Source organism: Leptonychotes weddellii, chromosome 8, assembly GCF_054177405.1.
Source record: "Leptonychotes weddellii isolate Sample4059 chromosome 8, ASM5417740v2, whole genome shotgun sequence".
NCBI classification, from domain to species: Eukaryota; Metazoa; Chordata; class Mammalia; order Carnivora; family Phocidae; genus Leptonychotes; species Leptonychotes weddellii.
This window is the reverse complement of record NC_138376.1, coordinates 28,856,054-28,883,204: the sequence shown is the minus strand read 5'-3', so window position 1 is coordinate 28,883,204 and position 27,151 is coordinate 28,856,054. Positions and strand designations below refer to the sequence as shown.

The 27,151-nt window shown below is 40.4% G+C and overlaps 2 protein-coding genes across 2 annotated transcripts in view; one reads left to right on the top strand and one right to left on the bottom strand.

Moving 5' to 3' along the window:
* The window catches only part of DNAH8 (dynein axonemal heavy chain 8), a 251,864-nt gene extending 246,307 nt beyond the window's left edge, over window positions 1-5,557 (bottom strand). The window contains exon 1 of the mRNA XM_081827548.1: window positions 5,366-5,557. Coding sequence (XP_081683674.1) covers window positions 5,366-5,557 — 192 coding nt within the window. The remainder of the gene's footprint in view (window positions 1-5,365) is intronic.
* A 4,080-nt stretch (window positions 5,558-9,637) lies between these two features.
* GLO1 (glyoxalase I) lies at window positions 9,638-27,083 on the top strand. The gene is made up of 4 exons (XM_081827416.1): window positions 9,638-9,824; window positions 22,959-23,041; window positions 25,975-26,115; window positions 26,941-27,083. Exons 1-4 carry the CDS (start codon window positions 9,741-9,743, stop codon window positions 27,059-27,061), a joined length of 429 nt encoding a protein of 142 aa, XP_081683542.1. The 5' UTR covers window positions 9,638-9,740; the 3' UTR covers window positions 27,062-27,083.
* The last annotated feature ends 68 nt before the right edge of the window (window positions 27,084-27,151 follow it).

Below are 27,151 nucleotides of genomic sequence, written 5' to 3'. Positions count from 1 at the left end.
CGATTAAGAATTCCTCATATCAGTGAGGTCATATGATACATGTCTTTCTCTGTTTGACTTATTTCGCTCAACATAATACCCTCCAGTTCCATCCACGTCGTTGCAAATGGCAAGATCTCATTCCTTTTGATGGCTGCATAATATTCCATCATGCATACGCTTTCTATGTGTGTCACCTTAGTTTCCTTGGAATTTATGTGAAGCTATTTAAGGAAAAAAAAAAGCATTTGATCTCTGAAACATTAGATTACTCACAGATACATGTGCTAAGTAAAGAGTTTAACTTGTGCTCTACTGAGTGATGACATATATATTTTTCTTTCTTTTAAAGATTTTATTAAGTAATCTCTACACCCAACATGGGGCTGGAACCCACAACCTTGAGATCAAGAGTCACATGCTCCACCCTGAGCCAGCCAGGCGTCCCAATATTTCAAGCGAAGGACAGGTTAACCTCTTATTTTGTGACCATTAAAGAGTCTTTATGGTTAGCAGTCTGCGAACAAACACTGAATATAAGGAAACTGATACCCAGGTATTAATCACTATTGTGACTTAGAAATAAATAAATTCTAAGTAATTTGTTATGGTTTAACATTTTTTTTAAAGATTTTATTTATTTATCTGACAGACAGAGAGGTAGTGAGAGCAGGAACACAAGCAGGGAGAGTGGGAGAAGGAGAAGCAGGCTTCCCGCCGAGCAGGGAGCCCGATGCAGGGCTCGATCCCAGGACCCTGGGATCATAACCTGAGCTGAAGACAGATGCCCAAAGACTGAGCCACCCAGGAGTCCCATGGTTTAACATTTTTAAAGTAAATCATATATCTGAGACACTCTAAATAAATAAATAACCACTGCCCATTTGGAGAGATTTTGCTTAGGGTAAGTATAGAATTCTTCCTCTTACAAAATAATTTGAGATGCATTTTCTACATGGTTTTCAAATGCCAAGTCATACTTGGCACATAATGAACTCTAAATATAAAATATCAGCTTACCACTTCTAAAGACCGATACAACTATTTCATTGTAAGTTAGGAAATGTATACAACTACTTTATATAGAATTCCTAAAAATTGTAGCAAAATTTTGAATAGAGTACATAATTGAAATGGGAAAATCTTAGTAAACATAAATTAGCTTACTACATTATACACATTATATCTATTTGTATGTATGTATGTATGTATACAGAGAAGGTTGATTGTTTACTGCAACATGTTTATAATAGCAAAACAAGCAGAAAAACAAACACATTTCCTGGAAATAACCAAAACATCCCTTAATAAAGGATCTTTTGTATGTCTGAATTCAGTTCAGGGGAAAGCAGCTTTGGGAATGACCCCTGAATTCCTGTTGGGCTGCCCTTCTGATAATAAAGGTTTCTTTGCTTCAAAACTGGTGTGTTAGCTGATGAGGAAGCAGAAGGCGAGCTGAGGACAAAGCAGAAGTTAGCACCCTATACCCCCAGCCCCCCAGAAGCTGGCACCCTACACCCCCAGTCCTCAGGCACTCCTGGCTGCCCTAAAGGAAAAACAAATGGTTAACTGATAGAGATCACAGTCCTGCAGGACAGAAGTCTCCCTCAGTTTACAAATGTCCTAGCAATTTACAAGGAAGAAGCTTTCTTATCAATAGCCTAACTTCCAGAGACCCATAACTCAGTTCCTGAAGCTCTAACATCACCCTCCCCTTCATAAAATTAAGGGAGGCTGAGGCAGAAGGAAATGTAAATAAAATTGTATTTCTTCTAAACCTAAAGCCCATTGACAAGGACATGGGATAGGAGGAATGTAACACTCCTCCAGGAAATTCCCAACTGTCTTCATGTTAGTACCTCAGTAGAGGGAAAAACAGCTTGGCTTGACAATAACCAGGTCTCCATTATTCTGAGAGTCTTCTTTAGCATATGACAATCCTTCTGGACACTTCCTTTGTCCTCACCTCCCCAACTCCTGAGTATATAATCATCCACTCCGCAAGACCACAGTGTAGCGGATCTTTCTGCCCACGGGGCCTGTCCCCATGCTTTAATAAACCACCATTTTGCACCAAAGACGTCTCAAGAGTTCTTTCTTGGTCGTCGGCTCCGGACCTCACCCCACCGAACCTCACATATATTCTAAAACTTCATCATTAGCCATTGGCTTACTGCTCATTGGATGCACAGTCAAGTTTGAGTTTGGTAACAGTATCCTGTTCAATAAAATTTTAATACAGAGCCTAGCAAGAAAAAGAATGAGGTAGAGCTACATATACAGATATAGAAAAATCTCTAACACATCTTTCATGAAAGAAAAAAGCAAGGCACGGTACACTGCCTAATACCAATTGTATACATTTTAAAAACTGTATATATAAATGCATATAAATAATATTTTATCTTTTCTAAGATACACATTTTAAAAAGGCTTAATTGACAACATTTTTTCTTTCCTCACATTTTTTCCTTCATGAAGTCACATACATGTAATTTACATTTATGTAATTGCATAAAATTATAATTGGTAATAGTTTAGATTTGATAAAACACATTAAAAGCTTTCCAGGGAAGATACATAATAATTTATCAACAGTGATCACCTTGAAAGAGAAAGACAGAGGGGGAAAGTAGGGGAAGAGTTGTACTTTTCAATTTTATACCTTTTAAAAATCATAAAATTACGATTTTATGTATTTTATTATTATGTATTATATATTTTACTTATATATGTATGTATCATATACAACAACATACAACACGTGTTAATATTTTCTCCTATAACATTAATATTTAGAACCTTAAATTCCCTGTGAATTTTCAAATGTAGCCAGATTACTTGCTAAATAAAGAGGCAGGTCCTGGCTCCAAGTATTCATACTTGGCTAGTCATCACTTGGTGCAGAATGAATTCAGGAACACCTGTTCATCTCTTTCCCCTCCTCCCATCTCCTCCACAGACAACTGGATCCCACATGCAATTATTCTAAAATTCCACCATCCCTTCTCCTTAAGTTCAATTTGAAGGTTAATTGCATGTCCACAAAGTCATCCCTGCTCATTTTCAGGAGCAATAGGACAGTGGACTTCTCCACGCATAGGAAGAGCGAAGTGAGGGGCGCCTGAGTGGCTCAGTCGTTAAGCGTCTGCCTTCGGCTCAGGTCATGGTCCTGGGGTCCTGGGATCGAGCCCCGCATCGGGCTCTCTGCTCCGCGGGAAGCCTGCTTCTCCCTCTCCCACTCCCCCTGCTTGTATTCCCTCTCTCGCTGTGTCTCTCTCTCTCTCTGTCAAATAAATAAAATCTTAAAAAAAAAAAAAAAAGGGAATACCGAAGTGAGCAAGTTGTATACCGGTGTGCTAAGCGTACAGCCACTTCAACCACACTCCTTTTTCTAGAACCCATTTCCGTAACCCTATCCTTTCATGCATTAGTTCATTCGTGATTGTTGAGGGTCTTCAGTGTGCTTCAGTGTGCCCCCGCAGCCTATATATAAAACTAAGAGGCTCCCCCAAAGCAAAACGCACAAATTGGGGAGAAAGACCGTTAAACACACACAGGGTAGTCAATGTCAAGAAAAGGTGAATTAGCAAAGGGCTGAGAGAGCCTGGCAGAAAAAGAAACTTCTGGAAAAAATCTGACAGAGAAGATAACATTGGAGTTGGGTCTGAAGAGCTGTCACGAGAACATGGAAGAGGGTAATATTCTAGGCCAGAAGTGGGGGAGCTAGAGTGTAAACGCAAGAAAGCAGGAAAAGGCAGGGTTTGCTTGGGAAAAGTGGTAAGTTCAGTGATGAGACTTTCAGGGTGCAGGGGAGTGAGGAAGAGAGAGGTTGGAAAAATAAACCTGGAGGAGGAGAGATTTTGTCTGTCTTACTTTTGAATTCTTAGAAGGGGGAATGGGGTGAAGTCAGACGTCCAGGGAACACACTGGGATTTACAAAAGGCGGTGACTGAGCTGGGGTTTTGCTGCAGGGTGTTAACTGGGCTGGTCAGGAGGTGAGGAACCGAATTCTAGCACCCACCCCAGTCCCCAGCCAAGGAGGAAAGCGGGCGGGGCATCCCAGGGCGGGAGGGCTCCGGGCAGGAGCGGGGGCGCACTCACCTGCCGCGACCCGCCGCCACCCGCCAATCACCCAGGCGGGCCAGGTGGCCGCGCTGCGTCGGGGGAGCTGCCTCTGGCTCGGCGGCCACCGAGGCTCGGCCGTTGGAAGTCCGACACCGGTTCGCTCTGGGGCGCCCCGCGCGGGCTCTGCAGGGCGCTGCTCCCCGCGGGGTATGAGGCGCGGGGTGCGGGGCGGCGGGTGAGGGGCTCCACGACCCCCGCCCGCGTGCAGTTCTGTGAGGACACGCACTGCCGCTCCCCCCCCGCCCCCCGCAACCTTGAGAGCCAGAGAAGTGAAAGAGCGAGGAGAGGCCGCAGTCACTAAAGGGCAGCTGCCTAGAGGGGGAAATTGAGGGGGTGGGGGCTAGGGAGGGTTCCAAGGTGTGCTTTGAGAGAGGATTGGCATGGAAATGAGTAAATTTTCTAGGACCTTTATACTATACGCTTAACAGACTGAGACACTGAGGCACCCCAAGATTTTCTTTCAATTTTTAAGTAGTCTCAGGGCGCCTGGGTGCCTCAGTCGGTTAAGCGACTGCTTCAATGAGGTCATGATCTCAGGGTCCTGGGATCAAGCCCCACATCAGGCTCCCTGCTCAGCTGGGGATCTGCTTCTCCCTCTCCCTCTGCCGCTACCCCTGCCTTTGCTCTCCTGCTCTCTCTCTGTCAAATAAATAAATAAAATCTTTAAAAAAAAATTTTTTTAAGTAGTCTCTATACTGAAGGTGGGGCTCAAACTCACAACCCTGAGATCAAGAGTTCCAAGCTCCACCCCAACCACTGAGTCAGTCCAGTGCCCCTATGACCTTTATACTTTTTGAAGTTACTTAGTGTTTCACTTGTTGAAAGTCTTTACTTAGTGTTTCACTTGAGAATATTAAATCTTTTCTGTTGAATTTGCTCAGAAACCTACGACTGGTAATATGGAGAACAGACTGAAGAAAACTTTTCAAAGCCCACCCTCCCTTCCCTTTCCAGTACATTTCTGTTTTTCTTGTAACTCCCTGAAATGGTGTGCCTGGTGTCGGTTTTAATTAGGGGTTAAAGTCAATCTTTGAATATAGAGCAGGTCAGTCTAAAATGAGGGCTGGAAGATCTGCCAACTGATTAAAACAAAACAAAACCGAAGCCCAACGATGATTATAAAAATCACAAGTAAAGTTAAATTAAACACATTCTATCCATGTTAAGAAATACCATACAGCAATTATGCAGTATGAAGTTATGGGGCCCACAGGACCTCTGCACACTTTGCAAAGTTTGCCAAACTGCAAGACCTAACTGTCCTCTGACTCTGAGCTGTTTCTTTAGCTAGTGTATAGGCAATTAAGTAGATGACAGCAATCACAGCAGGACTAAGGAACACCTGCTCACTTCCCAAGGGAGGGGCCCTGGCTTGTTTACTGCTTGCTACAAAAGATGATGAGCCCTTAGTCTTGGATTCTTTAGCTGCCTTCCAGTCCACTGCCTGCATGTGGGCCCATGGTGTTGCCCAGTGGTACTTGGGGCCAGAACTGCTATTTGTTGGGCTGTGAGTAATAAAGGGTCTCTCTCTGGCCCATTTTTTTGGTCTCATCATCTATTTTTGGCACTTACAGTTTAATCCTTGCCATCTTCCCAGTAGGAGGTATATCTACATATTCTTATGTAGTAAGGAACAAATTACAGGATATTATATCCTTTAAAGAGCCTTAAACATATCCATGTGCCTTAACCTACAAAGTCTTCTTTTGAAAATATATTCTAAAGAAATAATACTGTGCTGGGGTGTCTGGGTGGCTCAGTCAGTTGAGCATTTGACTCTTGATATCAGCTCAGGTCTTGATCTCAGGGTCATGAGTTCAAGCCCCACTTGGAAGGAAGGAAGGAAGGAAGGAACGAAAGAAGGAAAGAAAGAAAGGAAGGAAGGAAGAAAGAAAGAAAGAAAAAGGAAGGAAGGAAGAAGAGAAAGGAAAGAGAAAAGAAAGGAAGGAGGGAGGGAGGGAAGGAAGGAAAGAATACTGTGCTAAATATAGACAGAGCTTTTGTTCTAAAGATATGCATTGCAGGGGCACTGGGTGGCTCAGTCTGTTGAGCAGCCAGCTCTGGATTTCAGCTCAGGTCATGATCTCGGAGTCCTGGGATCGAGCCATGCGTCAGGCTCCACGCTCAGCAGAGAGTCTCCTTGAGGATTCTATCTCGCCCTCTCCTTCTACCCCTCCCCCAACTGACGTGGGTGACCGTGCTCTTTCTCTCTTAAAAAAATAAATAAATCTAAAAAAAAAAAAAAAAAGATGTGCATTGCAGTATTCGGTTTGTAGCACTGTAATAATTTCATTATCTCTGGCAGAAAACTAGGTGCATAGAACACTGCCTGAGGATGCCTGAGATATGGGAAAAATACACAATCCAGAGAGTTTTCTTGAGGCTTAATAGAAAGAAAACACCATGTAGCATATATAAAACAGTAAATGGTTAGACTGCCCAAGACCCTAAAAATACAATGAGGGAACTAGTTCTTTGTCCTGTAATAGGTCCACTGTAGATGCAGGATGATCCCACCTTGAGATCCTTAACTACATCTGCATCTCCCTGCTGAGCACGGAGTCCGACTCGTGAATTCATAAAGATATTCTCTGATATTTTGTTCTTTATGTTTTTAAGTTTTGCTTTTTCACATTTATATTTTTAATACACTTGAACTTTTGTTTTTCTTTATGGTATGAAATAGAAAATTCTTTTCTTTTTTCATATAAACTATGGTGCCCTAACACCATTCATTGAAAAATTGATCTTTCCCCGACTGATCTGTAGTACTAGTTCTGGTAGATACCAAGTTTTTGTATGTGTGTGTATATTAGTTGTGTATTGATGCACAACAAGTTATCCCAAAACTTAGCAGCTAAAAACAACAAAAATTTGTTATCTGATAGTTTCTGTAGGTTAGGAATCTGGGAATGATCTAGATGGATAGTTCTGGCTCAGGTTTCTTACAAGGTCAAAACTAAGGGGTCATCCAGGGCAGCAGTTACCTCAAAGCTATACTGGGACAGGACCCACTTCTAAGTGGCTGTTGGCCAGCTTCCGGTCCTCACTGGCTGTTGACAAGAGACCTCAATCAGTTCCTTGCCACATGAGTCTCTCCATAGTGTTGCTCACAATGTGGCAGCTTGGGGCGCCTGGGTGGCTCAGTCGGTTAAGAGGCTGCCTTCAGCTGGTGTCATGATCCCAAGGTCCTGGGATCGAGCCCCACATTGGGGTCCCTGCTCAGCGGGGAGCCTGCTTCTCCCTCTCCCTCTGCCTGCCGCTCCCCCTGCTTGTGTTCTCTCTCTCTGTCAAATAAACAAATAAAATCTTAAAAAAAAAAACAATGTGGCAGCTTGCTTACCCTCTGAGTGAGAGACTGAAGAACAACAAAGTGAGAAAGAGCTCCCAAGATAAGAATCACTATATAATCCAATCTCAGAAGTGATATCCCATCACTTCTGCCATATTCTATTATTTAGAAGCGAGTCATTAAATCCACACTCAGGGGGAGGGGTAACACAAGAATGTGAATATCTGGAGGTGGGGATTATTGGTGCCATCTAGAGCTGCCTACCACAGTTTCCATTTATTGTTTTATACCTACCAGTATCGTTACCACACTATCTTACTGTAGCTTTATAGTAAATCTTATTATCTAGAAGGGTAGGTTCCCCTACTTATTTATTCTCCAAATGCGTCTTGCCTAGTTGGGGACTCTAAAAATAGAATCTAGGGATGCGTGGGTGGCTCAGTTAAGTATCTGCCTTTGGCTCAGGTCATGATGTGGGGTCCTGGAATCAAGCCCCACATCAGGCTCCCTGATCAGTGGGGAGTCTGCTTCTCCTTCTGCCCCTCCCTCCTGCTTGTGTGTTCTCTCTCTCTCTGATAAATAAATAAAAATCTTTAAAAAAATCTTTAAATAAATAAGTAATAATAAATAAATAAACATAGATTCTAGAACCAGCTTATTCAGTTCAATGAAAAACCCATCAACATTTTTATTAAATTGCATTACATTAATAGATTCATTTGCAAATCAATATTTTATGATATTGAGTCTTCCCATCCACTTATATGGTTTATCTCTCATATATTGGGAAGTTCACCAGAGGCTTAGAGGAAAAGAACTGTTTAGGATGCCTTTTCAGTAAAATATCTCAGACAAATTTCTTCTGTCTGGGCTTCCAATGGAAAAATTTAATGGTAATGCACAGTGTACAGAGGGTTTGTGTTGCCTCAGTTCCTGGGTTAGCAGTTTTAAGGTCTATTTCCATGTTGAAGTTCTGTGGGTCCACTACACTGCGTACTCTCTTCATATAAGAACAGCATCCGTCTTCTTTTGGGGAGCTGCTGCTTCTCCCGCTTCAACCAGGTGTTTCTAACCCTGGCTGCCAATCACAGTGCCCTGAGCACAAGAATAAGTACAGGTCCTAGTCTAGGCCAATCACAGCACCTCCTTGGATTTTATCAAACTGGGATTCAGGGAAGTGGTCCCTCTCTCTCAGGTAAGAGGCTGAGAGGCTGAGATCTCCAAGTTTCTAGACTGGTGAAATAAATATGTCTGACAAAATGAAGTTAAGATGAAGAAAGACACTGAGATGAGAGATGGAGACATCTTGGTGGTGGCCAGGTGCCTGGTGCTAGATGTTTGGTGCCAGATGCTTGGTACCAGACGCATCCCTGTCCTGCTTCAGTTTGATTAGGTGAGCCAGATAAACTCCCATTTTGCCCAACTTCTTGCAACCAAAATTCGTGACATGCATCTGTCTTCTTGCTAATTTACATAGACCCTGCCATTCACTTAAAAACTCTTTGTCAAATCTCATTCCTCATTAATTTATTAACATAAAGCCCTTTTCTAAATTATATTTACACCAATTATGATCATTTTGTCTTCTAACAATAGGAAATATGTATGGAGCATGTACTATGTGTCAGTCATCAAAGAACAGTGATAACTAAGTGTTCCAAGGAACACAATTAAAATATGTGCCTTAGCAAAATTAATGTAAAACATAAGTAGTGAAACCGTGACTTAAATCTCATTTCAACTTCACCAAAATCCTGCAAGAAAGCTCAGAGAGGGGTCAGTAATTACTCCATGCTTCTATAGCGAATAAATAGCGGAACCAAAACTGGAACCTGGATTTTTGACTAAGTCAGAGTTGTTTTGAATATCCTGTACCGCTTAAACTGAGAAAATACTTTTGGATCCTTATACTTTAAAAAGGATAGCTCCCAATCCTCTTTCCATCAGGTTCCAATTTCCTACCAAGTTGCAGCAGAGAGGTATGGGCGCTTCCTGAATTTTAATAGTTAAACAGAAACAAAATTAGGTCATCAAGCAATACAGAGAAATCACACTTTCCAGTCGGCAAGATTTTTTGTCTCCACCGCCCCCCCCAAGTGCAAGGCACCTTGGGAGTTGTAGTCTTGGGGCACAGAGTCCTGCGGCCGGGGGCGCTGACTCATTGGGACCCAATCAGCAGAGAGCCAACTTGCTCTCCGCGCAGCGATTGGCTCGAAATCAGCGCCTGCCCTCCCCGCGGCGCCCTCGCGGCGTCGCGAGTTAAGGGCAGCACCCGGGCCGGGCGGAGTGTGGGTGCTTGTGGTGTCCTCCGTACCGTCGTCTGTGAAACAGCAGTGCGGCCATGGCAGAACCACAGCCCGCGTCCAGCGGCCTCACGGACGACGCTGCCCTCGGTTGCTGCTCCGACCCGGATCCCAGCACTAAGGTGGGTGCAGAACCTGCTTCTGAGTAGCGGCCCCGCAGGGCACAGCTGGGGCCCCTGGGGGGAGCACATCCCCGGGCTCAGCCAGGCCCGGCTGGGGCTGGGTTCGAACCCCATCCGGCCGCCGCTGCAGCTCCGGCCGCTTGGGGCGGACCAGAGTGGGCCGGGTGAAGGGCTAGTGGTGTCCAGTAGGGGATCGTGAGAGGATCCATTTCCCCAGAGACTGGGACCTTGCTTGCATTAACTTGTTTATTTTGGGACGGTAACTGGAAGCCACGGCCAACCCCGAATCAGATCCCTTGTCTGTGGTGTGCGTGTTGCCGGGGTCAATAGCTATGGCGGGTGAGAGCAGCTTCAGAACTCCCAGTCCAGGGTAGAAGGTCTTTATCCATGCCGGCCCCTCCTAGCCTACTCTGGCTGCCGGCTTAACTCCGCCAAACTAATCGGATCTCTCCGAGTTTAACTGCGCTCCAAAGTTCGCTTTTGCTTTTTCTGTGGTTGCTCACGGCCACACTTCTGCCCTCCCTGTGCTTGGTGGCCCCCAGGAGAGCTGACAGTAATCGTGAAGCTTAGATCCAAAGGGAATCTTGGAACGATCCTCTCATTGCCCCCTGAGACCCAGTAAGAGGAATGCCCTGTTGCATCCCTCCAGCTCACTTACATGTCTGCAGTGAGTCAGTGTAACTCATTCAGGTGTGGTGCCTCCACGCTGCAGGATTTGACACAGCAGCCCCTTGGGGGGTTTATTCCAGTGTACTGTCAGTGTCAGTAAACGTCTTTGTATTTTTTTCATTAGACTGGGGAATTTCTAAATTCCCTGAAGATTGAATATGTGTCGATGAGTTTGCCCCCTGCTTGCTCTTTGCCTTCAGGGTGAAGAGTCAGACACCTCTGGTTGCTAAAGCCTTTGACTAGCACCTAGTGCTTAGCTTAGGAAAAACAGTAGTCACTGCGAAGTTAAGGGGGAAGAAATAAAGAAAGAACGAAATATATTTCCTCCTACACTCATTTCACTTGTATACCCTCTAATAGTATTATTATTATGTAGTATAAATACCTAGTTACTTCACATAATATAAACTGAGTCATTCAGTATAAATTAATTTCCTAGATAACTGGGGATTTTATGTACTGGGCTGTTTAAAAAGATTTCAGATATATCTTTATAAAATTTGTTAAGTACATATTCTGGCATTCTTAATTTACACTACACATCATTGAAATTTCTCTTGGTTATATGGAGTAATTACTTCATGAAATCAGTAAGTTTTGGCCCTGCAATCCCATGTGGGGGACATAAAATAGACGTGCAGTAGCAGCTGGTATTCCTCCATGTGCCAGGCCCTGGGTTGTTGTTCGAAGTACATGACTTAATCCTCACGAGAAACCTATGAAGAAGGCATAATTATCATCTCTAGTTTACAAATAAGGAGACTCCAGCGTAGAAGTATTGAATAACTTGTCCAGAGAGGCGCCCACGCTCTCAACCTCCACCCTTATTCTGCTTCTGGAGTGCTGACTTCAGCAATTTTGGAACTTGACATGAAGGAGAGTAAAAAGACTTTTAAGTGAATTAAATTCAGCCTCATGGCTGATCACCTGCTATATATACAGAGCATGGTACATTTGGGGGTTACTGGGATGAACAAGATGAGGTCTCTTCACCAAATATATTATTAGTATATTTGTACATGTATATAATTAAAATAAATAACATATTTATAGGGGGTCCATGCTCTCTTTTTTAACTGATAAAGGTATACCAAAAACATTCAAAATGACCAGTTTATGGGAGTGCTAACAAATGATGAAGTTAGAGAAGTATGCAATAACCATATGTGCTTGCTTTTGGGACTTTCTTTTAAAAGCTGCGAAGCACACTGAAGGAATGATTTTTATTTTATTTATTTATTTGAGAGAGTGTGTGCAAGGTGGGGGAGGGGCAGAGGAGCAGGGAGGGGGAGAGAATCCCAAGCAGACTCCCTGAGCATGGAGCGTGATGCAGGGCTTGATCTCACAACCCTGAGATCATGACCTGAGCCAAAACCAAGAGTCGGATGCTTAACCTATTGAAGTACCAAGCACCTCTAAAGGAATGGTTTTTTTTTTTTAATCCAGAAATTTTCACTATAGAAAGATCACTCTGGTACTTTATGGGAAGGTCGGTGGCTTGCATCTGGGTAAGCGTGCAAGAAGCAGAGACCAGGGCGGCAAGGACAGGCATCCAGGGAGGGAGTAGTGAGGACATGAGCAAGGTAGTGCTCATTAGAAAGACAAGGAGCAAGATTCCAGAGGGATTTAAGCAGTCAGGTTGATAGGACACTTGGACTGGATTACAGAGAAGTGGGGAGGGAGAAATCTAGGAAGACTCCAGGTGTCTGACTTGGCCTGACAAGGGACTCTAGAGACACTATGCTAAGCACTTTCATGCATTATCCCGTATACTTTCCAACTCAACCCTATGAGCTGAGAACTATAATTATCCCCATTCTAAAGATGTGAAAACTAAGGTTCAAGAAAAGTAATGATTTACTCAAGGTAATGGTAGAGCCAGCATTTGAACCATATTGACTCTGAAGAATTATTTCTCTCACACTTGTGTGTTTTCTCTCCCTTTGCATGAGATTTTAAAGGCCTCGTGATCCTGAGGGCTTCTAGGATTTTCCTGTTTCTATTATCTGTTGTACAAGTAGTCTGTCAGGTGTGTTTCCTAATATCACAGGTAATTTTTAACTTAAAAAAATTTCCTTTGTGTCTCCTATTTCTGCTGCCTTTATCTGTAGGGTGAATATACTTGAAGTACGTCTTTGGCTGTTGAGTTATAGAGTGGGAAGGAAAGAACCACATGAAACCAATTTAGATAAGATAGAATAAATGTAAAGGGAGTGGCTGAATTATTTTCAGGAACAATTTATCACATTCTGACATAGGTTGAGTCAGGCAAATAACACTGGAAGGAGGAAGATAGTGAAGAAAAAAATATATCAAACCATCTTCTACATCAACCGTGCACTCCAGCTGTTACATAGAAAACAATTTTGTTCCCCTCAGATGTGCTTGTATTTCCAAAAGGGTCTTTCACTGAAGGCAATTGTGACTTTAAAAAGTCAGGAAAAAACAAAACTTGATCCATTTTTGTCTTACAGGAGATATGATACCTAGGGGTGAAGAGTTAAGCCCCGAACCCTTTGATGAGAATGTGACATTTGGTTAACTCTAGCTGTTTCCCAAGAAACAAAAATAGTGTTTGTTGCTTAGCAATATTGCTTATGTTAAAAATAACTTGATTGGTAAATTGCATCTGGAGAGGGAGAATTATCAATACCTAATAGGGAGTCATGGCTTTGGGCTTCCCTGAATGTAGTGGCTCTTACAACTGCCCCTTGTGGAGATTCTGGAAGCTGTGCTGTGGGATTGCTCCTAGAGTTACTGGTTCTTTGGTACACAGGGCTTCTACACCAGGGTGATTCCTGCTCCTCCCCAGTGCAGATCTTCTCCCTGTACCCGAGCTGTATGGACTTCTTTAAGTACACCTGCTGAAGAGGGACACCTAGCCCTGCTCTGGTGGCAAACTGTTTTTCTGATTGAAACCCTTTCAGCCTGTGGTTGTCCTGTCAGTCTGAATGTTGAGTTGAAGACTGGGGGTGATGGAACACTTTTGAAAATTCACTGGGAAAGAGAGTAGATGGGCTCCAAAGGGAGTTGGCCTCACTGTTATTAAGGCCAAAACACACACTTTAAGCCAAAGAAATCTTAGTATTTCTGAAAATTTAGCTAATGCAGGTTTGAGACCTCTCTTGTCTGAGGACTGAATGTGATAGAGGCCATGGAGATCCTGATCTTGATTTTGAGTAAGATGGAATATCTTACAGAGCTCCTTGGCAACAGTTCTGGAGAAATGAGTGTCTGCATCATTAGAAAGAGACATATGGTGACCAAACATACCCCATTGTTGGGGAAATTGTATAAAATACATTTGGAGACTTTTTCTGGGAACATGGAGTACACATACTTTTCCCTATTCCTCCTGCTAGGTACAGCTAAACACTCTGGACATTTTATATAAAATAAACGTAGGAAGACAACTGAAAGGTGGAGGGAAGAAGCAGACTAGCTAGGGGCCTTGAGACCCTAGCAGCAACATGGTGGCGAGCTTCCTGAGTTTTGTTTTTGCCTCATTTAGCCCAAACTCGGAGCTACAGAAATGTCAATGGGTGCAGACAAAATCAAACCAAACCCAATGAAAACCTGCTCTCCATTCACAGGACCTGGAAATAGGCAGTATTTCCTGATAAGGCAGGAAACTTTTAGACAATAACAGCTCTACTACAGCCAAACACCACGGAAAAAACTGTGGCTTCATCCCTTCCTATGCCAGCAAAGGCTGGGTGGGGAACCTAGTCTTCGCTGAACAGGTTGCAATGAGGGGTCCACCCTCCCCCTGCCAGGGTGGGATCAGAGAAGGTTGAATAGGAGGCCACGACTTTCATCTCAACAGACAATAACCAGCTTTCCCCACTTGCTGTATTAATGGAGAAATATGGGGAACCTGAAATTCTACCCCAGCCCAGCAGCGGAAATATTTTAAGACAATTATAAATGGGAGAGAGTAAAGAGGTTTCTGTACTTCACTCAAATTGATAAAACGATGACACCAAGTGACTGTGATGACTTATATATAATTGAACGCCTAGAGCAACCTAGAGAACGCCTAGAGAAAGCTATACAAAGAGTGCATGAAGAAACACTACAGATAAGTCAAAATGAAATTATAAAAAATGTTCCAGTAACCCACAGGAAGGCAAAGAAAAAGTTGACAGAAAACAAAACAAAAGTAAATAAAATAGCCAACTTAAGCCCTAGTATTGAAATAATTACATTAGGTATAAATACACCAATTAGAGATTAGCAGGGTGGATTTAAAAACATGCCCCAACTTATCTATGTACGAAATAATTAACTAAACATTGTGGTAATCATTTCACAACATACATGAATCAAGTCATTAGGCTGTATACTTTAAACTTATCTGTGCTATATGTCAATTATATCTCAATATAACTGAAATAAAAGAAAATGAAAACATGCCTCAAATATATGCTGTCTGCATGAAACTCACTTCAAATATAATAATAGAGGCAAGTTAAAAGGATGGAATAAGATTATTAAGGAAACATTAATCAAAAGAAAGCAAGAATGGCTATATTCATACCAAATAAAGTAGCCTCCAGAGCAAAGAAAATTGTCATAGGTGGAAGTATATTTATATAATGATAAAAGGATAAAAGGATCAGTTGACCAAGAAGACATAGCAATCCTAAATGTGTGTGCACTAAAAAACAGGTGCAAAAAAATATGAAGCAAAAACTGATTTAGGGGCGCCTGAGTGGCTTAGTCGGTTAAGTGTCTGCCTTCAGCTCAGGTCATGATCCCAGGGCCCTGGGATCGAGCCCCGCATCGGGCTCACTGCTCAGTGGAGAGCCTGCTTCTCCCTCTCCCTCTGCCTGCCACTCTATCTGTGCTCTCTATCTCTCTGTCAAATAAATAAATAAAATCTTTAAAAAAAAAAAACTGATTTAATGGAAAGGAGAAATAGAAAAATTCACACTTGTAGTTGGAGATTTCTATACTCCTCTCTCAACAATTGATAGTACTAGACAGAAAATTAGCAAGGATATAGACAAATTCTGCAACACCATCAGTGAACAAGATCTGATCCACCTTTAAAGAACACTCCACCCAATAACAGAATACATTTTTGTTTTCAAGTGCCCATAGAATGTATACCAAGACAGACCATGTCATGGGCCCCTAAATCAACTTCAACAAATTTAATATTATTGAAATAATACAGAGTGCACTTTTCGACCACAACAGAATCAAACGAGAAATCCGCAGAAACATAACAGGAAAATCTCCAAACACTTGGAAACTAAATAACACTCTTCTAAATAATTCGTGGATCAAGAGGAGGTCTCAAGGGAAATTAAAAAAAAAAATTGAATGAAAATGAGAAAGGAATCTCAGTTAAGACAGTTCTAAGAAGGAAATTTATATTACTAAATGCATACATTAGAAAAAAGAAGTCTCAAATCAATAATTCGAGTTCCCTCCTCAAGAACCTAGAAGAAGAGCAAAATAACCAAAGGAAGCAGAAGGAAGGAAATAATAAAAAGCAGAAATCATTGAGGTTAAAAACAAAATAGAGAAAATCAGTGAAACAAAGCTGGTTCTTTGAGGAAAAAAAAAAACAGTAGAATTGATAAAATTGTAGCAACACTGACAAAATAGAAGACACAAGTTACAATATTAGGAATGAAATAGGGGATACCACTACAGATTGCAGACATCAGAAGGATAATAAGGGAATATTAAAAACAACTCTGTACATGTAAATTTGACAATTTACATCAAGTGGACCAATTCCTTGAAAAAACACAAACCACCATAACTTTTACCCATATGAAATAAATAATGTGATACTCTATAACATGAGGAAATTGAATTCATAATTAAGAACTTTCCAAAAAAGATATCTCAAGGCCCAGATGATTTCACCGGAGAATTCTTCCAAAAATTAAAGAAAAATTAACATCAATTATATACAATCCCTTTAAAAGCTGAAGAGGAGGGAACACTTCCTGATTCATTTTATTTTTTTATTTTTTTACTTTTTTTTCCCAAATTTTAATTTAAATTCTAGGTAACATACGTGTAATATTGTTTTTAGGAGTAGGATTTAGTTATTCATCACTTGCATATAACACCCAGTGCTCATCATAACAAGTGCTGTCCTTAATAACCATCACCCATTTAGCCGACCCCCCCCACCCACCTCCCTCCATCAACCCTAAGTTTGTTCTCTACCTGATTCATTTTATAAAGCTAGTATTACTCCAATACCAAAAACCAGATAAAGACAGCACAAAAAAAGAAAATTACTAATATCCCTCACAAATATAGAGGTAAAAATCCTTGACAAAATATTAGCACATATAATCTAGCAATGTATAAAAAAAAATATAACTAAGTAGGGTTTATTCCAGGTATGCAAAGCTGGTTCAGTATCCAAAAATCAATCAAAGTAATCCATTATATTAGAGGCTAAAGAAGAAAAATCCCATGATCATGTTAATTGATGCAAAAAAGGCATTTGACAAAATTCAGCACCATCCATGTTTAAATTTTTTTTTCCAGAAAAAAAAATAGGAATGGAGGGGAACTATTCAACTTGATAAAGATCATCTATAAAAAATTTACATTTTACTTAATGATGGTGCTTTTGCCCTAATTTGGGGGAACATGATAAGGATGTTTGTTCTCACCATTCTTACTGAATATAGTGCTAGAAGTTCTAGCCAGCGCAGTAAGGTAAGAAAAGGAAGTAACAGTCATACAGATTGGAAGGAAGAAATAAAACTGTCCCTATTTGCAGAGGACATGATTGTACATAGGAAATCCTAAGGAATCTACAGAAAACTCTTCTAGGACTAGTAAGTGCTTTCATTGACGTCACAGGACAGAAGATAAACATATGAAAATTAATTCTATTTCTCTATACTAGCAGAAAACACATGAGCACCAAGATTAAAAATAAAATTGCTCAACAAAATTTCTTAGGTATAAATCCACCATATATAGGACTTATATGCTGAAAATTACACAGTACTGATGAAGATTTAAATAATAGAGACATACTGTGTTCATCATTAGAAGACTCAGCATAGTAAAAATGTCAGTCCTCCACAAATTGATATACATGTTTAACATGAACTTTTTTTTCGGTAGGTAAAATTATTCTTAAACTTCTGTGAAAGGCACATAAGCTAGAATAATGAAATTTTGAAAAGAATGAAGTGGAAGGAATCAGTCTATCTGATTTTAAGACTTACTATATAGCTACAGTAATCACTACTTTGTGGTATTGGCAGAGAAGACACAGATTAGTGGAACAGAATAGAGAACCCAGAAATAGACCCACACTAATATACCCTACAGATTTTCAGCAAAGATGTAACGCAGTTCAATGGAGAAAGGATAGGCTTTTCAATAAATTGTGCTGGAGCAACAGAACATCCATAGGTTTAAAAAAAAAAAATTTTTACCCAAGTCTCACATCTTAACACCAAAAAATCCATTTAGAGGTGCTCAAAGGGACCTTGACCCTTTGGTTCAGATCCCTGTCCCACCTTTATAATTTTGTCAGGATGATATTGCAGACACGTAGGATGTGCACTAGAAACATCCTTGATTGTACTGTTAAAGTTTTTTCAAAGTAGTTTTGAGCTAATTAAATTTGGACAATGCTCTCCTAAAGCCTGATTATTTATATTACTCTTTTTATAGAGGAAAGGAGTAAATCTTTTTTACCTACTAGCCATTCCAGAAAACCCAAAGATAGTTCTAGGCATAAAAGACAGCTTTAATTGTCCAAATTTAAAGCATGATAAGGGAAAGACAAAGTTAAGAATTGTCTGATGAGATAGGACATGAATGTAAGTCCTACTTTTTAAAACACAAGATATATTTATTTTAAACAATATTTTAGATCCATAGCAATAAATAGTCATTTTTAGGGGTTTTTGAGGAAGGGTCACTCAGGTGTTTACCAGAAGTAAGAGAGTTGACAGAATATGTTGGTGATAAAAAGCAAACTATTAGCATAGAATAACTTGAGCATTTTATAAAAAGCAAGCCCTGCTTGTTTTTTATATCCAAATAACATTTTTGTAGCAAAAGATTTATAAGCCTGTTTTTTCTGAATAAATCCACTAATATTGAATATACCTTTAATTTTTTTTGCCATGTATAGACTTACTTTAAGGTTAAAAATGGGAGTAGAGTGTGTATTTTTTTTTAAAGATTTTATCTATTTGACAGAGAGAGAGCGAGCACAAGCAGGGGGAGCAGCAGAGGGAGAAGCAGACTCCCCGCTGAGCAGGGAGCCCGACATGGGGCTTGACATGAGCTGAGCTGAAGGCAGACGCTTAACCGACTGAGCCACCCAGGCGCCCCTAGAGTGTGTATTTCATCTATACATTTACTTGGAAATAATCTGTTTATTATACTGAGTCTTCTCAGTTGGAATAGTGCTGTATTTTTCCATTTTTCTCTCTTTTTCATTTTAAGATTTTATTTATTTATTTGACAGAGAGAGACACAGCAAGAGAGGGAACACAAGCAGGGGGAGTGGGAGAGGGAGAAGCAGGCTTCCCACTGAGCAGGGAGCCCAATGCGGGGCTCCATTCCAGAACCCTGGGATCATGACCTGAGCCGAAGGCAGACGCTTAACAGACTGAGCCACCCAGGTGCCCCACTATGTATAGACTTTTAAAGGTTCATTTTAATATTCATTTATATGTATGTAGTTAGTTTTAGTACGTAGCGATGTTATTGTAGGTAATAAAATTAAAAGTCTTAGCATTACTTTTAAGATGTAATTAATCTGAATAGTATATTAAATAAACCATACATATATGTATCTTTTTAAACTTAATATACCATGTGAATGCCCCGTGCCATTTAATATACCTCTAAAGCAGCATTTTAAATGTATTCAAAATATTCTATTATGCCTGTGTCATTATTTATCTATTTCTTTGTTGTTAGAGGCAGTTTAGCCAAGGTAGTTGAAAGCAAGGACTTTGGAACCAAACTGCTTTTTCTCTGACACTCTCTCAGCAGTAGAATGGGGGTGGTGATAATACATATCTCATAGGGTTGTTGTGAAGAATGTACGAGTTGATTTCTGTAAATCATTTGGAGCAGTGTCTGGCGTGCAGTTATTATGTGTAATTTTTTTTTTTTTTTTCGGTAATGTTGGATGCTGCTTGATTGGAAAGAAAAATCATAGTGAAAGTTCATTTACTCATTCAACAAATATTTATTGGGTATCTACTCTGTGCCAGATTCTGTTCTGAGGTGCATCAGTAAACAAAACAAACACCCCTGTCCTTATGGAGTTTATATCCTAATGGGGAAAGAAAAATAATAAAAGATAAATATAGTAAATAGCATATTGAAAGGTGACAAGTACTGTGGAAAAAGAAAATGAAAAAAAGGGGTAAGTGGAGAGTTATGGTGTTCAGTGAAGGCCTCATTGGGAAGATGACATTTGAGCAGAGTTCAAAAGATTAGTTCAAAAGATTAGAAGCTTTTCCCTTTTTCAGCTGCTTGTTGAAACTGAGACCCTTAGGAGTGCAGCACCTGCCAGAGGAAAGCAATCCAAGCATTCTAGAAACATGTAATTTCCGAGCCAACTGCCTTATATGTGATGATAAGCTGGGGAGGGGCGCCTGGCTGGCTCAGTCCGTAGAGCCTGCAACTCTTGATCTCAGGGTCCTGAGTTCAAGCCTCACATTGGGTGTGGAGCCTACTTCTAAATAAAGATTAAAAAAAAAAAAAAGTGGCTCTGGGCAAAGAGCCTTCTAGCAGAGGCCCTCAGTGAGTTGCTGAAGACTGCAGTGGAGCTGAGTGAGTAGGCGAGAGGACGGGTGAGCGAGGCAACGGGGGCCAACCATAGAGGGCCATTGTAGGGACTTCAGCTTTGACTCTGAGTGAAATGGGGAGCCTTCCAGGGTTTTTGAGTAGAAGAGTGATCTAAATTAACTTTAAAAGATTTCCCCAATAATAGATTGTAAGGGACAAGGTGAGAGAGGAGTACCAACTAGGCTGGGTGGGAGGTGGAATAGCTGGGATCAGGGTGCTAGCAGAGGTGGTGAGAAGTGTAGAGTCAAAGAATTTAGGGAAATTAGCTTTCTTGTGTCCAAAAAAGGACAGTTTTATGCTGATAGAATTGACACCTAATAGCTTAATGGTGAGTGAGGGGACAAACTCATTAGAAGAGTAAAATAAAGGGCGCCTGGGTGGCTCAGTTGGTTAAGCGACTGCCTTCGGCTCAGGTCATGATCCTGGAGTCCCGGGATCGAGTCCCACGTTGGGCTCCCTGCTCAGCGGGGAGTCTGCCTCTCTCTCTGACCCTCCCCCCTCTCATGCTCTCTATCTCATTCTCTCTCTCAAATAAATAAATAAAATATTTAAAAAAAAAAAAAAGAGTAAAATAAAAACAGGAGTTCCAGGGACCATCTCAATATAGGGACAAGTAGTAGTAAATGTAAATAATATAGGAGCTCCTATATTACACTGTAAGACAACAATTCATGTTTATAGAAATGTCCTCGAGTCATCAAAATAAGTAAATTCTGCATGTTTTTAAAGCAGATAGGTACATAGCTGAGGTTTTGTGTATGCAACAGTAACTAATATTTTTCAAATAGTTTTAATCATTTGGAAAACCTGTGTGTATAGATCCCACCTACCTGACCAAAGTTCAAACAGTGCCTTGTTTTAATCTGTGCTAAACAAGAATATGAAGTGAAATTGTTTTTTTGCTCATTTTGATCTCCCTTCGTTGCAGTCACAGAGTGACTTTGTAGGTTTTTTTCCGATTTTGTCCAGTGGGGAAAACCAAGGCCTCATTGTGAGCTCCAGGCCACTACCTGGATGTCAGGAGCTGCTTTTCCCTTTTTCAGCTGCTTGTTGAAACTGAGACCTTTAGGAGTACAGCACCTGCCAGAGAAAAGCAATCCAAGCATTCTAGAAATATGTAATTTCCGAGCCAACTGCCTTATATGTGATGATAAGCTGTGAATGAAGAATCAAATTATTATATTCATTAAGATCTACTTATTAAGATAAAGTAGTTCTTAGGCTAGTTTTATTTTAAATGAAGATTTTAATGCTTAAAATAAGAGTTCACTCTGGTTGCTTAAAAATTTAACAAAATAGGGATGCCTGGGTGGCGCAGTTGGTTAAGCGTCTGCCTTCTGCTCAGGTCATGATCCCAGGGTCCTCATGATCCCAGGGGGATCGAGTCCCGCGTCGGGCTCCTTGCTGAGCGGGGAACCTGCTTCTCCCTCTTCCTGCTGCTCCCCCTGCTTGTGCTTTTTCTCTCTCTCTCCGATAAATAAATAAAATCTTTAAAAAAATTAACAAAATAGAAAACACTTCCTAATGATGCTGAATGAGTAAAAATACATTTGTATTTTATATGAGTTATAGGGGAGAGATGTCTGTGTGTCTGCAAAGGGAGAGTTCAGAATTTTCAGGCCTGTTTTGTCAAGCTGTGGGTATAACAGGAAAAAAATCTGTTAGGAAGCACAATGTAGTTAATGGACTCATGGTTTGGAAGGCATCTATGGTAGAAAGAGACCTGAACTTAGAATAAGAAGGCTGGGACAATTAATTTAATCACCTTGGGTGTGTTTCTCATCTATAAAATGGGGCCATTGATACCTATAGATAGTAATACTTCATGGTTACTGTACCAAATGAAGGCAAAGTATTATTACTAATGCCATTAAGAATCTTAACTATATGAATTAAAATAGTCTACCTTTTTCTCAGTGAAGTCAAGCCTTTTGTTTCCTGATTTGTGAATTGGACAGTTTCACAATGGTTTTAGAGACAGTAACTTTTTACCCTTTTAGTTATTTAGAGTCTAGGATCTTGTGAGTAACTTCTTGCTATGGTTACCGATAAATAGTTCTGGAAAGGCATTTATGCATTCATTTAACACATTTTACAGTAATTGTATTCTTTATTTGTAACATCACTATCTCATTTTGGGTCATCCAAAAGCGGACTGGATATAAGGATTTGGTTGTAAGTAGTTTATTTGGGAGGTAGTCAGAGAAAGTTCTGTGGAGTGGGGAACGGAGGCAATAAAAAGTATGTAGAAGTGGATTACCCCTGAGAGCAACTGGGCTTTAATCCTGCAGGGAAGTCTCTGAGAGGCTGTGTGGAACACACTGTAGAACTGTCCCACTAAGGGCCAGGGGAGCCAGGTTTTTTATCCACTGTTGGTTGAGGGTCATTTGGAGGGTGTGAACTCCCTGGCACTTTGGGCCTGCCCCACACAGGGGCCTGTTCTTGTGACCAGGAAATACCCTTGGGCAGAGAGCTGTAGGCAGTGTAAGTGGTAGGTGTGGAGACCAGGTAAGGCTGAGGGGACAAAGTTGCTTTCTTCTGAAACATTGTGTTACAAAGGCTGACCGTATCTTGCAATAGAAAGCACAATTAATGTTGCTAACAAGTGCCAGATATCACACCTGTTTAATAGGCACTGTTTCTCCTTAGGATTTTCTGTTGCAGCAGACCATGCTACGAATTAAGGATCCTAAGAAGTCATTGGATTTTTATACTAGAGTCCTTGGAATGACGTAAGTAAACTATTTATTGGCGCCTGTAATGGTTAAATGCATAGCTTTGCAAATATAGGGAATGTTTCCGGATCCATTTAAAAAATGGATTAAACTTTTCTTCAAAAATCACAGAAGTCCTTTCGGCCCGGCGTCTGGGACTAGGCTCGCTGGCTGAGTACTGGGGTGTTCTCTCACTCCTTTCTCTCTGAGAGCTGTTTAATCCTTAATGTGTTCAAATCCTTTTAATGTTATGTCCTCTTATTTACTTTGGAAAAGATATAGTTATAAAGATGAATTACTTAGAAAATGAATGAGTTTACCTGAAATTGGCCGTCTGTCTCATTTTTTATAGGATGTATTCTTATTTGCTGAACAGGTGATATCCACTGATCTTGTAATCCTTAAAGCATATTTGTTTATTTTTCTTGATTTGTTTCCCTGAATAACATGAGGGGTTTTTGTTTGTTTCTGACAAGATAGATACATAAAGAATAAAATTAAATTTTAAACTGACTGCCTGGTGTTATGCACAAACAATGAATCATGGAACACTTCATCTAGAACTAATGATGTAATGTATGGGGATTAACATAAGAATAAAAATAAATAAATAAATAAATAAACTGACTGCCTGGATAACCTCCATTGACATTGAGAGAAAAATTCAAGTAATACAGTATATGTTTGTTTAGAAAATCTGACCAGTTCAGAAAAATACAAAATAAAAAGTGGCCGCCTCCCTTTCCCAGTCCTTGTCCCCAAAGATAACTGCTGTTAACAATTTCTTATAGTTTTTTCCAGAAAAAGCAGTTTAGCAAATGTTTATTTATTTTTTATATTTAAAAGACAGAATGAAAACAAATACATTGTGGGTGCCTGGGTGGCTCAGTCGTTAGGCATCTGCCTTCAGCTCAGGTCATGATCCCAGGGTCCTGGGATCGAGCCCCACATCGGGCTCCCTGCTCAGCGGGAAGCCTGCTTCTCCCTCTCCCACTCCCCCTGCTTGTGTTCTCTTTCTGGCTGTGTCTCTCTCTGTCAAATAAATAAATAAAATCTTTAAAAAAAAAGCCCCAAAAAACAAATACATTGAACATTCGGTATTTGCCAGGCACCTTACATATTTTTCATTCAGTCTCCACAGTAGCTCATGAAATAGTTTATTCCCCATTTTACAGATGAAGGAAGAAACCAAAGTTTAAAGACATTAAGTTACTGACCCCAAATGCCACAATGGATGTATGGCAGAGGGGGAATTCGAATCCAGATCTGATCGACTCCAGTGTTGACCTTGTTTTTCAAGAGCCCCCAAACAGGGTGCAATTTGACATTATACTGAAAGATATGCTCGCTGAGAAAAGCGCATTACAACAGGTTCATTTGCTCCAGTTCCCACCAGATTGGTGTGTAAGGCTTGTGCAGTCTACTTTAGTAGGTGCAGAGATAGGCTTTCATGGCTGGAGTATTTGAGGTGTTCGATACTTTATTATAAACATGTTAGAGTAAATCTTACTTGTGGTAAGTCAGTGCTGTCTCAGTGGGCCAAGGTGTTTTACATAGCAGTGATAGTTAAAAGATTTGAAATAGAGCTTAGAAACTTTCCATTTGCTAGGTAGGCTTCAGCTGTTCTCTCTTATTGATTATGAATAAGGTCATCTTTGAGCATTTAGTCCTCAATAATCTAAATAAAACCGTATTGTGTCCATCCTCATTTCTACCCTACTCCTTGCAAAATAATTTAAATTCACTTTATAGGCCATGACTTCAACTATCTTTTTTGGGGGGGGGAGGGGCAGAAGGAGAGGGAGAGAGAGAATCTTAAGCAGGCTCCATGTCCAGTATGGAGCCCCATGCAGGGCTCAATCTCCCGACCCTGAGATCATGACCTGAGCCCAAATCAAGAGTTGGGCGCTTGGGGCACCTGGGTGGCTCAGTTGGTTAAGCGGCTACCTTCGGCTCAGGTCGTGATCCTGGGGTCTTGGGATCAAGCCCACGTCTGGCTCCCTGCTCAGCGGAGAGCCTGCTTCTCCCTCTCCCTCTGTTTGCTGCTCTCTCTGCTTGTGTTCTCTATCTCTCTGTCAAATAAATAAATAAAATCTTAAAAAAAAAAAAAGAGTTGGACTCTTGACTGAGCCACCCAGGCACCCCTTCAACTATCTTTTTTAAAACTTTAGGATTGGTAATTCATTCACTCTTTGTCTCTTCTCAGTCTCTCCCTTTCCACTGGCTCTTTTCCCTCAACCTACAAACAAGCTGCCTGGTGTTATGCAGCTAAACCTTTATTCTAGCATAATTCTTGCCCTATTTCCCATTATCACCCATCGTCTATATAGGTCAACCGTGCTTGCTCACCTCCCCTTGTCTCCATCAGGGAAGTCCACCTTCTGCTGCCCCATGCTGCTGAAACAGTTTATTATTATAAACTGTTCACAGTCTTAATGCTGTGTGACCTTTCTGCAGTATTTCATATGGTTAACCACTGTATTGTTGACATTCACATCTTCTGTGATATTCATCTGTCTATCCTCACTTTCTTTTCCTAGGAGTTTTGGCATAATAAGATATTTTATTTAACTGAATGTCATATATCTGAAAGAACAATAAGGTAATGCATTGAATTTTTCACCAAAAATGGACAGAATTTTTTTCTGAAGATACCTTTTCCCATTTATAAACAAGTACCATAATTCCAGCTAAATTTCATTATGTTTGAAGAATTATAAAAGTTTATTTTGTAAAAACTTTTTTATTTCACTTATATTTACAGTTGAATAGGTTTTTTCAGTGAGATATTTTCATTGATTTCCCCCTGCTTTTCCTATTAAATAGGCTCATATTCTTAGTAGAACTTGAATATTGTCATGTTGATTTTAATATGAATTTTAATATGAATATGTTTTAATAAAACAACCTTTCCTGTTATTAATTGATTTCAGCTTGTTGTTTAATTTCAGGCTACTCCAAAAATTAGATTTTCCCACTATGAAATTCTCACTCTATTTCTTGGCTTATGAGGAAAAAAATGACATCCCAAAAGATAAAGATGAAAAAGTAGCATGGGTATTCTCCAGGAAAGCTACCCTTGAACTGACACAGTGAGTATCAGTTTTTATCTTTCTGTACAGTCTACATTTTTATAAACCTTTTTTCCTTACTTACAAGCTTAATTCAAACCAGGTCTCCCTAATCACTTCGCATTTGTAACAGCCTGAGTCTTTTATGATGGATTTTTGGTCTTTGTCTTGTTCTGGTGCATAGTTAGGGGTAAGTGAGATCATTATCTTTTGGATAGAGAATATAAGTAAGACAAAATTGGCAAGATAACTTGCCAAACGATAACTAATGAATTTAGACACTACTAGAACTAAGGTCTTAATTCCAGCATTTTAGGAATGTTGTTTTTATTATGTTGTTTCTGTGTCCTTTGGAACAACTAACAAAAGAGCATTTATTTCAGGGTGTGTGATTTAGTGTGTCCCTGATTCAGAACAGCTCTGGAATTAGACAGACCTAGACATGAGTGTTGGCTCTGATAGCTCTGCGACCCTGAACATGTTCTGTCACCCCCTTAAGTGGCAGTCTTCTTCATGAAACGGAGACTTGAATCTTAGCCCATGGAGCTGTTTGGAAGATTTAATGAGATCCTCAAACAAATAAATGTCCTCTATAAAGTACAATAAATGACAGTTGCTACTGTTATCATTATTGTTATCCAGATGCTTGGTTTTATCTCAAGTCTAATTAAAATCATATTTTATGCATTTGCCTTTTCTATAGCTGAAACCTTAATATTTATAGTAGCAAAGATGAAACCAAGTATATGAAGTTGCATACATACATGCCAAGATTTCAGAGAGATTATTGCAGTAGAGTATCTGTTCTACAGGTCACTTGTAATGCTCTTTTCCCTCCTTTTGTAGCAATTGGGGCACAGAAGGTGATGAGACCCAGAGTTACCACAGTGGCAACTCAGACCCTCGAGGGTTTGGTATGTTGGCCTGTTCCTATGTAGTATACATGGATTTGTGTGATTGGTTTTAGGTGTGATTTGTGTGATTTGTGCATTAGGTACTTATTAAGAATACTTATTAAGTATTAAGTATTAATACTTATTAAGAATAATCAACTTCC

What these genes read in the sequence shown, in the direction of transcription:
- GLO1 (XM_081827416.1), top strand. Translation starts at nt 9,741, where the DNA reads ATGGCAGAACCACAGCCCGCGTCCAGCGGCCTCACGGACGACGCTGCC. An exon ending in ACCCGGATCCCAGCACTAAG is followed by an intron (nt 9,825 to 22,958) that starts GTGGGTGCAGAA and finishes GTTTCTCCTTAG; the next exon opens with GATTTTCTGTTGCAGCAGAC. An exon ending in ACTAGAGTCCTTGGAATGAC is followed by an intron (nt 23,042 to 25,974) that starts GTAAGTAAACTA and finishes GTTTAATTTCAG; the next exon opens with GCTACTCCAAAAATTAGATT.